The 14,668-nt window shown below is 37.4% G+C and overlaps 1 protein-coding gene across 1 annotated transcript in view; it reads right to left on the bottom strand.

The window, feature by feature from the left end:
* RIT2 (Ras-like without CAAX 2) overlaps positions 1-14,668 on the bottom strand; it is a 254,256-nt gene that overhangs the window by 122,412 nt on the left and 117,176 nt on the right. Inside the window, exon 4 of the mRNA XM_006766108.2 lies at positions 1,626-1,817. Within this exon, the coding sequence (XP_006766171.1) occupies positions 1,626-1,817 (192 nt within the window). The remainder of the gene's footprint in view (positions 1-1,625; positions 1,818-14,668) is intronic.

Below are 14,668 nucleotides of genomic sequence, written 5' to 3'. Positions count from 1 at the left end.
TATAGATTCATATTTAGCTAGTGAGAAAAACTTGAATTTCTATCTCGTAGTAATGTAACCATATTACGCTAAACATTGCTTGGAGAAAGAGAAAGCAATAAAGCAAGACAGAAGAACAGGTGCAGAGGAAACAAACAAATATCAGAGCTCCTAAAAAGCAGATAGTGTCCACTTTAAGATGCTTAAGCTTCCAAGTAAAATATACAAAAAAAAAAGTCATCACAAAAGTGCACTGCAGGAAATCACAGGAATACTTTTCTATGTTAGGCATAAATTCATAGACATTAGCTCCATACGATAACTTTTCACTTTAACTTAAAATGCATTAGATATAAAAATCCAAATGTAAAAATACTTAATGTAGGAGAAAACTAATTGCTTTAGCGGAGATTCTCACCTTAGCAAAGGCCTTATTAGCAGGCTACTTTAAGACATCCAATATAAACCAGTTCAATTTTAAAGTCGATGCAAATAAAGTTGAAGCATCTCAGATTATAACTAAGCCACTCGATTTAGAGACTTGGATTTACAAAAATTTGATTTGCATGTAACTGTTCCGTAATGTAACTTTGCACAAAGTGAGTCATGGCAATGAAATGATGAAATGGTTTGTCTGGACCTTGAACTAGGTTTTTGTGTTTTAGTCTCTTCAGGAGTCCCAAGGACAGCTGAAGTATTACTCAGTAGACATCTGAGATGAGGCCGTCATGGTTTGCCCATTAGGCCCTGATAGTATCTAATGACATGAGAATAAACTGTGATGCGCCACATGAACTCTGGTAATGGATTTCAGTCTAAACTAGACATGGATTCTGCGTTATCAATTTTGTTTGCTTGGAGAAATTGTGAGACTCTCTGGGGCTCACGGTGATATAGCTGGGGCAACTTGAAGCAGGTTCATTTCTTATTCAACCTGAGATGTTGTTGCTTGTTCTGATTCTGGAAGGTGGCAAGGGTTCTGTTTTGCTCAATTTTTCATGAAACAATAAAAAATCCCAAACATGGTGATTTTAACAATTCCATGTTATTTGCCCAGGATTCTGGAGGTCAGAAATCCAGACAAGGATCAGCTGGGAGGTTTTCCTGTTCCATCGGATAGGGTATCTGATGAGGTAACAGTCAGATCGTGGTTGGTGCTGGCACATGCACAGTGGTCATGCCCACGGATCTGGTACCTAGACAGGGACAGCCATGAGACTGGATGTTGCTTTTGGGCTCTCTCCAGTGGTTAGCTTGGTCTTTTTAAATGGCAGCTCGACCCTAATAGGCAGGTGTTTCAAGTGGAAAAGGAAGAACTTCACTCTTGAGGCTCAACCTTAGAAGTTATACTATACTCTACTACTTAAAATAAATCACAACACCAGCCCAGATCCAAGAGGCTGGGAGAAGAAACCTCCTGATGGGGGAGTGAGTGGTAAGGACACAGCAAAGTCACATACATGTGAGACGGGACATATTGTGGTGGCTTGCACAAAATACCACAGAACCTCCAAGATTTCTTAGAAAAATCATGTGCATCACTTCTTCCTCAGAATTCTCCATATGAACCTTGGAAAGCAGCCAGACTTGGTACTATGTGTCCGAGGAGGAAAGGAGAGAAGCTAACGGATAAAAGTGGCACTCACCTGGCGGAACTGTTCCAGGTCAATTTTGTTGCCCACCAGCACCAGGGGTATTTCGTAGGTGTGACGGACCTGAAAAATGAGCTCTTTAAACTTGGCAGCCTCCTGGAATGACTGGCGGTCGGTGACAGAGTAGCAGACGATGAAGCCCTCCCCACCTCGCATGTACTGCTCCCGCATGGCTGTGAACTCTGCCTGCAAGCAAAGAGCAAAATCGGGATACAGTTTAAGACAGTGAAGCTAACACACACCACTAATAAAATAACACGTCAAAAGCAGACAAATTATGAGACTTAAGTGTTTGGGTAGACAGTTTCTAAAAGTGTTTTTGTGGGTTTTGCAGATAGAGTAGCACTATGAGGTCTAAATATCTATAATAATAAAAGTGTAATATGCTAATTAGACCAGATATCTTCCGGACATCCTTCCTGACAAAGTGGGACCAGAGGGAAGCCAGCCCAGGTACCGGGTGCCTGCCGGCAGCTGGAGGAGGGAAGCCCAGGTCCTGGGTGCGGAGGAAAGCCAGTGCTGGCAGCCAAGGGAAGGAAGGCCAACTCTTGCATGAATTTTCATGCATTGGGCCTCTGGTACCATTATAGAAATAATGTTTTAAATTGTTCAGGGCATTGATCTTTAGTCATAGAAGATTTAAGAGATCTTGGGGGATATATGTTAAATAGCAGATTCACTGACGTAATGGTAGGATTTTATATAGAGAAATTATATACTTTTAATAGTGTTCTATTTAATTACTTAATTTTAGGAAAATGGATCTAAATTTGTATACCCCAAACATTAAAACATAGAAGAATTAAAATTTCCCTCAAAATTTTGAAAACAAATTAGCATTTCACATTGATACCTCTGTGATAGAAGGAAGTTATTAGATAATTGCAGACCCATTTATATATATATGGGTATTCGTGTGTTTTTATCTTTTAATCTTTACTGTTGAAAGTATTACATAGGTCTTCCTCTCCCTCCCCTCCCTTTAACCTCTTCCAGCCCTTATTTGGGCATTCTTAGATTTCTCTCTTTGAGGGGCACAAACAGAGGGATCATGATGCTGAGTCATGAGTCTATTTTTACATTCTGTCCATTGCTCCTTCCTCTTCTGTCTCTGCAGGAGACAGAATCACCTCCAGAATATATCAGTGTCTCATCCTGGGGATATTGCTGTCTTAGGTTTTCATATTGCATCCCCCTGAACTATTGAACAGTACTTCTGGCAACTGATAAGTCAATTAGGTTTGAATTGTGATCTAAAAAGTTCTCTCAGTCTGAAATATCTGTTTTCACTCACTATTATTCTGGATTTATTGTTAAAGTCACAAGAGCTAATTAGGTTCATGCAATGGGAAATAGAAAATTTAGACTCTGCCTGTGGAACAAGCCACCCTAAACAATAAAAGAGCACCAAAAGAACAAATTGTGAATTGGACAATTTGTGAGATAAATAATCAAAGAAAGAAAGATTCACATGAACTTGAGCTGTATTTGAACCATGAGGCAAAAATGTGAGTTCTTCACCCGGGAAAGGGTTTACAAGAACTACTAAAATATTCTGCTCAGAGTAATTGTTTAAACAAATGTTCATTTGATTTAACGTGACTTGTCTTTTGAATGAGAAAATTTACACAGATCCAGAAATTTTGGAAAACTAGAGAAAGTAATAAAGTTAATAAGGTCCTGAGTCAGTTCATGAATTTCTTAAATTGTTTTCAGTCAAATGGAATGGGTGCAAACAGCTTCCTTGGGACCCACCAAGCATTGCAAGGTTGCCTAGAGAGCAAAGGAGACTTGTCCATGGATGGACAGCCAGCTAACAAAATGTTGTTTTGAATAATTCATGTTCTCTGATTCTCACTGTATCAATTTACTTAGTATTAAATTTTACTTGAGGTTAATCCTAAATTTTGCCATGTGAGTCAAATGTACAAGCACAGGAGACATAAATCTACTTGGTCTCAATTTTCTTTGTCTTCGAAAAAGTCTGAGGCCCTTTGTTGTTCTGACAGTCTCTAATTTTGAAAACCCTATTTCTCTGTCAAAATCTGATAGGTGATATGGATCAACTAGAGAATTATGGACTGAAATTACTAAATGTGTTTCCCAGACATATAATTAGTTTTCAAATAGAAGTGACATAATTATCATAGAAATATATGTAATATTTAAGAAAATATAAATGGATTTGTTACATGAGTTTTATATTATTAAAACCATAGTAAAAGTGCTAACTAAAATAAAGTGAAGATATATTTTACAACTTACAGTTCATTTTATTTGACAATTATTTTAAGCACAAAAATTATTTTCAATTACCTATTGAGTATTAAAAAATAAATACACATTGCAAGGTATTTAAGTGGTATAAAGCATATATAAAATTAATTTTCTTTTTACCTCAAACTATCAGTTTTCCTTCCCAAATGTGTGACAGTTAATAGTCTCTTTATCGTTAAAGAAATATCTATGTGTACACAAGCATAGACATACACATTTTAACTTTATACGCCTTTTCATACTCAAATAGTAACATATGTAATTTTTACCTTAATTAAGATTTAATAGCCCTAATGTATCTTGAAGACAACGGCATAGTAGCACACAGAAGTATTATTATTTTCATGAATGCATAAATTTTTATGCATGTACCATAATTTATTTAACTAGTTCCCTCTAAGGAAGCATTTAGATGTCCTCCATTTATTTCTGTTACATACACTGTTGCAATGTCTATTCTTAAACACCCTTGCTGCACAGATTTATGTAATTCTGGGAGGTAGTACTGCTATATCAAAGAGAACATACATTTTTACTTTTGAGAAATAGTGCCGATCTCACCACCTGAGACATTGTTCCCATAACTCTCTCCCAACATTACATAAAGTGCCCATTTCCACTCATTCTCACAGATGTCACATCACATTTTTCTACCTTTCATACATTTTGAAGTAAAAAAATAGCATCTTGTTTCCTTCATTTGTATTTATGAGCCATAGTATCTCATGTTTATTATCCATTTACAAAGTCTCTTCTAGATATGGATTTTATTTTGTTGTAAGAAATGAAATAGCTTTATAATCTTTTAAGTTTTTAAAATTTGGACTGGAGTAGGGTTTTCTCTAGGTCAGTCATAAGGAAACAATAACTTTGACATCTTCAACAATAACTACACCACAGAGAAAAGGTCAGTACATTTGAAAAACTCCAACAACCTCTGAGGAAAACAGGCCAAGTACATGAAGGTAGAATTCACAGGGAACAGTCCTGGATGAATGAATGAGTGAATATCCAATCATGTTGGTTAACTAGACTCAAAGCCACATAAGTGCTCTATTACGAATAGATGTCCTGGGCCTCGAATCTGAGCTGAATTGGAGTTTCCAGACGTGGGGCTCCAGCATTACCATTTGAATGGGCTCCGTGTTTGATTTTGCTTTGCACCCAAATGTAGGCGTATGTAACTCTGTGTCTGTGTTCAAAAATGGTCTTTCTGATCTGTGAGCACAAAACCTGGGAGGCACAGAACACAACTTCTAGGTCTGTTACTCACTTAGGACCTGTCCTCTAACCAATCGCCTAACCCCTCAGCGCCTCAATTTCCTCTTTTGTCCAAAGGGAATAGAACACACACTTAACCCGTCTTACAGGACTGCTGAAAGGATCAAAAGAGAGAACAGATGCGAAAATGCTGTGATGAATTTTTAAATACTCTGCAAATTAATCCTATTATTATCTCTGGTACAAATCCTGCAGAACAGAACCTTTCACTGGGAGTACAGGCATGAAATCCTCTTAGAGCGGCATTAGATATAAATGTGGAAGTAATTCTCAAATACATGTAATCAGAAATGACTAACCTTTTTCTGCTGAAATAGGAGAATCTGTCTACCAATAAAACAGATACAATTGAATTAGCTCAATAAATGGGGGGGGGGCTCCTCTTAGCTGACCTTGTCTATACCAACTCTTTTCATAGCATAGCATACATATGTTGCTTAAAGATGCATGGGAGGCTGGTGGGGCCTAGAGAATTGAGCAGAAACTCTGCGACTATGTATCAACTTAATAATATATGACCCTGAAACCGTTTTATAAAAAAAATGTGATGTTCAACATGTTGCTTCCATTTTTGTTCACCCATGAATTAAAGATCCCTGTACTTTCTGTTCTGTGTATCCTGAATGTCAATATCTTCTTCATTTGCTCCCTGCTATAAATGACACTTGTTGGTTAATTATTTAGGAACAGTACTAGGTATCATTTGCTGTCCATAAATAGCAAAATATCTATGAAACCTACCCATTGTGTAAAATGCTACAAACAGAAGCATTTATAATATTTTCTAAGCTATTTTGAGTACAAGCTGCAGCTTATTATTGCTTCCTGGTGTTAAAATAGTGTAAGAATTCTCTTAATTCCGATAGCTGGTATGGCTCAGGAGGTCACAGTTCTATTCCAGGTCAGGTCATATGCCCAGGTTGCAGACTCAGGCTCAATCTCCAGTGTGGGACATGCAGGAGGCAGTTGATGGATGATTCCCTCTCATCATTGATGTTTTTATATATCTCTCCCCTCCCTTTCTCTCTGAAATAAATAAAAAATATATTTAAAAAAGGAAAATAAAGAAGTATTTTTTTATTAATCTCATATCTCAGTTTCTTGATTAGCAGAGTAAGTTTTTCTAGCAGGTTTTCAGAAACTTAGGGAATGAGCCTGATCACCAATGCATTCAATTAGTGCTACTCCAACATATAAATGACTCACTGTTTCCAAAATGCTCTAGCATTGCACTTAGACCCTCCTTTCAACTGCTGCCTCACGCACACACACATACCATTGCCTATACTGATGGCCATTTATCCAAGATAACACATCTCAACACCAACTTTATTGTCCTAATAAAAAATAGTAAATAAAAAAATGTCAGTCATACTCCTGACACTATGCCAAGTGGTAAGCTATATTAAGAAGTTAAAAAAAAAAAGTCTGACCCTGTTCTGGTTGGAGAAACTCACCTGGACCAGGATAGAATAAAAGAAGAGCGATTGAGGGCTAAATGAACCATGAGGTTCAGAGAAGGGCAGGAGCAGTTTATAGAAGGAAGGCAAAGAAAGCTTGGGGTAGAAAATGAGATGTGATGTGTTTTTATTAAATTTATGATTTGTAAAGAGCTCCTCAACTTTAATGCAACCCTACTTCCAAAGTTTTGATATTGTCACCATTAAATAACCTTTTGTGATTCCAATTCAGCCTTTGCAGGGCAATTACACTTCTGGGACCTGCTTACCAGTCAACAGTTCAATTCTGAGGGTCTGTCAGAGGAGCACTGTGGTTGTTATTACTTTCATTTGCAAGTTTTTAAAGAAGAAAAAATAAAATATAAAAATGCAGGGCCACCCTATATTATGAAAGTGATAAAAGGGTAGGTATCATACGTTTATTGTATCTGATGTAAAGTACAAAGACTGAAGTCAGGGAAAGTGGTAGTCCTTCAGTCTGGATCTGATGTCTGAAGCTGGTTAAGAATATTTAATTGAAATGGGAAGGAACAAAGGGCTTTTATACATGCAGATACCATATGCTCAAAAATTAATTCTGAAAGGCAAAATATAATTCAGGACTTTATATTATTTTGTAGTTAAAAGAGAACATAACTATGGCCACCATTTATTTGTCACCTGTCTTTCAATATTTGATACTAATGTACTTTTAGGAATGCACTAAATCATGGAATGCTGCCTAACTCATTCATCAGCTATTCATTGAGCACTTACTATGTGACAGGCATCTAGATTTGAGATATAAAACAATACATATAGTAAATAAAAAATAATACATAGAAAATATATATAATGCTTATAATAAAACAATATATATTATAAAACAAAAATGTGAATAAGTATGGAAAAGAACAAATAGAAATTAGAACATCAAAGCCAAGTTACACTGCAGATACAATTTCATCTGCAAACTTAGACTCTCAACTTTTAGACAACAAAAGCTACAGTAGAAACACAATCAATTATACCACTTTTGTGGTCAATAACAATACACTAATGGGTCACATGACACAAATCTCTGCCTAAGCATTGAGAACTGAAAACAATTTCTCTTATGGGGATTCAGATAAGGGACAATACTCTCATTATCAAAAGGATCTGCAGATTCAGGTTTCCTAATTCTAAGTCTCTGATTAAAATGTAAGTTTAATTCAATGTAAGTCTCTCCAAGCATTTTATAGACTTACTCCATGGTCCTACTGTAGCAAGGCTCAAGTAAGATACAGAAATGCTGTTCTGAGGAAGATAGAACAGCATATGAAAATTGAGGATAATAGTTAAAATACTTTTATTTTGCTGCTTGAAAAACTATAATGACCCTTGATTCTGATATGGCATTGATCACTGGAGGATTTGGCGTACCTAGAATCTGGCTATAATGAAAATGACTCTTATAAAGCTCTTACCTCAACACAACTCAAAATAATGCAGGGCAGGCTAAATCTTTTGTAGGCCCAGTGAAAAATGAAGATGTGGAAACTCTGGTTCAAAAATTAAGAAATTCAAGACAGCAACAGCAGACCCTTAAACCAAACACATGGTTCTTCTGAGCATAGAGCCCTAGACAGTCACACAAGTCACAGGCACACAAAGCTGGCCCCATTGACATGCATAACCACCAAAGAGCAGCCAAGAGTGCATGTGAGAGAGCTCCAAAGAGAGACTCCCGGGGCGGGTCTTCTGGGACCGTGGCAATTCTGCTCACATGTTAAATCACTCATGAAACTCCCAGACCCCAGTGAAGGACACAAACCCGGACATTGATAGGTGTGCAAGGCGGTATACTGTGTGGACTTGGGAGAAAGTTAGGGACATGTGGTAGGGGACTGGCATATACACTTCATATGAGAAATGATGTTACAGAAAAAAACACATCAGTGTGTATCGTGTAGAGTGGCATGTTCCTATTGTCAAGGGAAGTCACACTGCTGAAAGCCCTGACAACTTGGTTTTAGATTAGATGGATAGGAAACCAAAAACCCAAGGGAATTTTTTTAAAAAATATGTAGCCCTATTTCAGTAGGATTTTTCTGGCAATAATTGGATGAGTGGCGAGAAGAGAGGTTTAAGGCATGGAAAAACTCTTGAAGGTTTTTGCAGTAATCCTAACATAAATATCTATGGGAGAGGAGCTAGAATGGAAAATATTTGAATGAGAGATTACAGTAAAGAAAAATGGAGAGAAGAGAAATATTTCTGACATTTCAAGGATGAACTAAAAGAAGGAAGACTTGATGGACACTAGTTTGGGAATGAAGTGAATGAATAGAAAAATGCTATAGATGGTTCAATTAATACTGCTGAGCCATTGGTTGGGTTTTTGCTCATGTTCTACCTCTGTGGTCTATATTATTAGCTCCCACAATAGATAGGGAAAAAATCAAAGTATAGAGATACCAAATGATATGGCCGAAGTCTGAGAACTACCAATTAGAAACCAGAGACATCATACCACACTGCCTCTCCAAGGAAAGGAAGAACTAATTTAATGTGGCTCCAGTTTTTGTAGCTTTAGAGCCTGGAAAACAACAGCAGTCATAATAAAAAGACATCAATTGAGAAAGCAAATAACTGAAGGGCCCCTGGGTCATATAAAGGTTGGTATTTGTCTAGAGTTGACACTAAAAGCCTAAAAGGAACTATCCATAAGTACCTAGAAATAGGGTAAATGTGAAAGAACAACTGAATGGGGCAGGGTTGAAAGCCACAATCAGGAGAAAAGTCCTTTGGAGTGATCATAGGGATAGGAATTAGGATATAAAGTTGACCAGTCTGACTTAGTTTTGGTGAACAGAGATTGTTTTTGCTACATTTTAGCAAGAGAGGGTTGGAGCTTTGTCCCATTGAGAGCATATTTATCTATTTTAAATAAGATGTGAAAATGGTTTTAGACTGCTATCTTCTAGTTCTGTTCTCTCTTGCCAAATATGCTCAGTACTTAGTCCAGATTTATGCACTTACAACATTGCCTCTGCATTGTAATTAATGTGCTTTGCTCTCCTTCCCATCACTAGACACTACACTACCTGAGAGAAGGGCTATTCAGGACTGTTCTCTCCAAAGCACTAGGGGAGATGCCTGGATCAGAGCCCAAGGCATAATTATCTTATCATTTAGTTAATTACTTACTTTAAGCTAAATGTTTTTAAGTGATGTTACCATTCCCTGGATGATATACACTTTAAGGAGAGTAAGGTTTGGAGAATGGAGGATGGAGATAAAAGGAAAATGGAATCAAATCTCTAAATTAAATGGATAAAGCTTTTAGTCATTTACTCATTCCTGTACACAAAAGGCCAGGTCTAGTTTACCTTTTATGTAAATGTATATCCCACTGAAATCTGCATTAATTAAAATGCAATTTAATGTTTCTCATATCAGTTTTACCTTCAATAATTTGTCTGATTCTAATAAGAGAAGAAAAATGAATCTCGCTTATCTCTAGATGCATCAAATTTCTTTTCCATAGAAGTCTGTTTGTCTTTTTCCAATCTGTTTGACTTGTACTTTCTGGAAGACTTAAAGTTTCATGACTGCCTCTGGTGGTACAAATCCACTAAAAGGTATTTTTATCACAGCTGGTTTCCTGTTTATCCTGGAGGTCACTCATACTGTGAGCTGCTTTCTTGCTAATAAAACCTGCAGCAATGCATCTTGGGAGAAGGCAGCAGAGCCATTACAAAAGGATTTCATCCACAGCATTTTAGTCATCCCTAATATGATACTGAAAGGAAGGTCCCAACAAAAACACAGTTAATAAAAAATTCCCATGCCAAAATTGCACTTGCTAATTGATTTAGAGCACATGACAGGATACTAGTATCACTTAGAAAATAATGTGTGAGATATGTGTGTATACACAGAGTGGAGCAAACATAGGTTTACAGTTGTGAGTATGCAAAATAGTTTATTCTTTTATTATTTATTAATTATTGTATTATTTTCCATACAAACTGTAAACTTACATTTGCCCCACTACACACACACACACACACACACACACACACACACACATACACACACATATATATATATATAGATATATATATATATCTCCCATATATTAAAAGCCTAATATGTAAATTGTCCTCTCAGCCAGGTGTTTGACCAAGCAGCTAGGGGAAGCCCAGCTGGCAGCCTCTAGGGACCTTACCTGTGCATGAATATACACACACACACACACACACACACACTCACAAACACACATGAAATGGTGTGAAAAAACTCACTATCACACAAAGTAATTCATATTGCTATTGGCTGAATAGAAAAAAATATATTACTATTTAGTTCTCCAGGTAAAATCCTAATCACCTTGTTTTGTGATACTTAGAATAATCTGTTACCAGATAATCCTAAAATGTTATAGATTTATTGCGAAGCTCATTTATCCTCACCATAGAAATGAGGAAACGATGGCCAAAGTGTTTGTCCTCCAAACCAGAGTTACAATTGACCAAGATGCTTTCCTTGACCACATTCTATTCAGGCTCCCTTGAACCTTTCAGCTAGGTCTTGATGATTGGACATTTATGTTTCTTTCTGCATTGTCCAAGTTTAGCAACATTTCTAAATTGGTGTAGCCAGAACCTCTCATCATCTTCTCTTATTGTCCTGGATATTTCACCAGGGTCCTCAACCTCTACCACCTTCCATATGATGTCTGATCACCACCCTGGTCTGTCTCAGTAAGAATCCTACTAGGTCAGTTTAGCCCAAATCCTCCCTTATCTCCAATGATTCCTTTTAGCAATTTTCCATCCACCCATCCCCACCCTGCTCCTTGGTTACAAATTCCTACTGGTCCATTTGGAATGAATCCCGGTTTTATACTGAAGTCTCCTCTCCTTATTGTAGTGGTCCTGAATAAATCTGTTTTACCATTTTAACTGCTGCCAGCTCTGATTTTCTTCTACAACCAGGCATAGCTTACAAGGTTCCAGGCCCTAGTAAAGTCCTTGGTATACCTCACCCTCCAGCTTAGTCACAGCCTCCTGGGTGGCTGCTCTAACCCCAGGATCCCTCTTCTCCTATCAATCCATCATTCCTTTATTTCCCTGTCCAACTAAGCTTCTTTAAGCACTACATTCATTATGCCGCTCTTCTGCCTCCAAAGGTCCAGTGGTTACCCACTTGCTTTCACATCAAATCTATACTCATGTGCTTGATTTTATGACTCTATATAATCTGATATCATGCTCCATACCCAGCTTTATCTCCAGTCAATCCTGACTATGTACTTCCTACTCTAATGAGGTCACTTCTTTCTCATATTAATTATCTCCTTTCACCACTATGCCTTCACACACATTGGTCCCCGAAATTGAACTTTTTCTAGCTAATAGAGGATTTAGTGATTATTGGCTGCATCTCTAATTCCTCAGATGAGAACATCGGGGCTAAGGAACATAGTGATGACATCATTTTCTCATAGCTACTATTAATTAAAACGCAGCTAGGTCAGCCCTGGCTGGGTGTCTCAGTTGGTTGCATCATCCCATACACCAAAACATTGTGGGTTTGATTCACAATCAGGGCACATATCTAGATTGGGGTTCAATCCCTGGTCAGTTATGTATGGGATGCAACTCATCAATGTTTCTCTCTCACATTGATGTTTCTCCCTTCCTCTCTCTCTAAAATCAATTAAGACATATCCTCAGGCAAGGATAGAAACAAACACACAGCTACGTCAGAAAACCCAGACTTTCAATCTCTTTTACATTATTGGGACGCTGCCCTTTCTCTTCCGTGAACCCTGTTGTACACATTCTTCAGAGTCAATTACATTTTTTCTTCTTTCATGAAACTATGGCTAACAAACCCAGTCCTTACTGATAATCTATTGTGTATATTTCCCTCACTTATGAAAATCAAAAATTAGCAACTGATTATATCTCTATGATATAATTAATTAGCAATTATATTAGAGTTAGGTTTGTGTCATCAAGCAGATTTAAATATTCTAGGGTCAACATCAAGGCTTAGACTATGTTTAATGTTTCTATTGCCCAGTAGATTTTGAATATATGACAACTTCCATTAAACTGCTACTGTTTAGCAGGGGTCCTCAAACTTTTTAAACAGGGGGCCAGTTCACTGTCCCTCAGACTGTTGGAGGGCCGGACTATAGTTTAAAAAAAAAAACTATGAACAAATTCCTATGCACACTGCACATATTTTATTTTGAAGTAAAAAACAAATGTTTTTGGCGGGCCGCATGTGGCCCGCGGGCCGTAGTTTGAGGATCCCTGGTTTAAATGGATAAATGCCATTTCTAATAAATAGTTATGCTTGCTCTATGGAGAATGGGCATGTTGTAGAGTAGAGATAACTAGAAAGCTTCTAACATCACAGAAGCTTATGAAGACATATAAGACACATTTTCCTTGATTGATCTTTTTTATCTCACGAAAAACCAAAGAAACAAATCCTAATTTCAGTGTTTTATTACTGAATAATTTGGTCACCAATTTGATTTTCAAAAGCCTTTGAAAACATGACTGCTTTGATGAGCCAAACCTCTGTGGAGGGTACTCTGTTATAGGAGTGATTCTGAAATGGTTTTATGCTACTTAAACTTCAGAGGTACATCAGAGAATCTGGAGAGGGGAATGGTAAGAGCTTGACTTCCCTGGCAACATGGTGGCAAGTTGGCTGGTATGTGTGGATTCCCAGTTAAGTAGAAGAGAGTAAAAATGATAAGTAGGAGATGTGTTCTGGAGAATATCAAATCCGTATGCAAAGCTGATTTCATTATCAACTCACCACAAAGTTTCCTGTACTTTATATCTCAGGGTTGGATCTAATTTTCTCAAATATAGATTGAATAGAAAAGAGTAAATAAGACATGGATGGAATATTTCACAGAGTTACATAGATTTGTAAACAAGAGATAAGAACGTATTGGGGAAAAATAAAAGCTAATCCAATTTTAGCAGATCAAAGAACTCAGGAAATAGTGATTTTGACTGTTTAATAAGGGGAGATAATCTATATACCAGTATATAAAAGCCCAGCGACTGATGGCGGGATGACCAGAATGACCATTTGACCAGTTGCTATGATGCACACTGACCACCAGGGGACAGATGCTCAATGCAGGAGCTGCCCATTGGTGGTCAGTGTGCTCCTACAGTGGGAGCGCTGTTAAGCTGACCTGGATGAGCGGCACTCCCACAGCAGGCCAATCCCCATAGGCCATGCCTCCACCAGTACACAAATCAGTGCACCGGGCCTCTAGTAGATAAATAAAAGCCTTCAGGAAGCCAGGGATTGACCATAATGTTTTGAGAAGCATATGTAGGATGGGACAATACCTCAGGAGTTCTCTACCTCTGACAGAGGCTATGGAAGGTTGTGCTAACAAAACCTAAGCATCAGGTGCAGTGTAGATAAAGGAGGGTGTTCAAATATGACTCTCCAAGATATTTCAAGAATTTAGTACTTGGTACAGAGGTTATGATGGATGTGAAGGGGAAAAGGGTAAAAAACCCACTGTGCTCTTAAAACAGTATATGTTTGAAATTCAAAAAATGGGAAAAGAATAATGGAGAAAATAAAAACAGGGACTTTTAACCCGCACTTGCAGAAAACCTAATGGCAGAAATGCCAGTCCCAGAGATATTTGTAATGAGACTGCATAAGTGTGAAATCATGAGATTTGTCCTAGATAGAACAGAGACAAATGACAGTATAAAATAAGTCTCTCACCTAATTTTCATATTAACACACTTGGTAGGTACTTCCAAAGTCTGCAAATCCTTTCCTTCTCTCTCTTAAAAATACCAGCTTTCAAAGTTGCTGAATGGAGACATCATAGTGATCAAATTTCCAATTGAAAACTCACTTTAAGAGATAATTTTGCTGCCACTAAAAGCAAAAAAGGGCACATATGTAATACCCTTTGTAATACTTTAAGCAATAAAAAAATCAATCAATCAATCAATCGGGCAAAACTAAGGGGGGAAAAAAAAG

This window comes from Myotis davidii, unplaced genomic scaffold (genome assembly GCF_000327345.1).
Source record: "Myotis davidii unplaced genomic scaffold, ASM32734v1 scaffold259, whole genome shotgun sequence".
Lineage (NCBI taxonomy): Eukaryota > Metazoa > Chordata > Mammalia > Chiroptera > Vespertilionidae > Myotis > Myotis davidii.
Note: the sequence above shows the minus strand (reverse complement) of the source record. Positions and strands in the feature narration are given on the sequence as shown.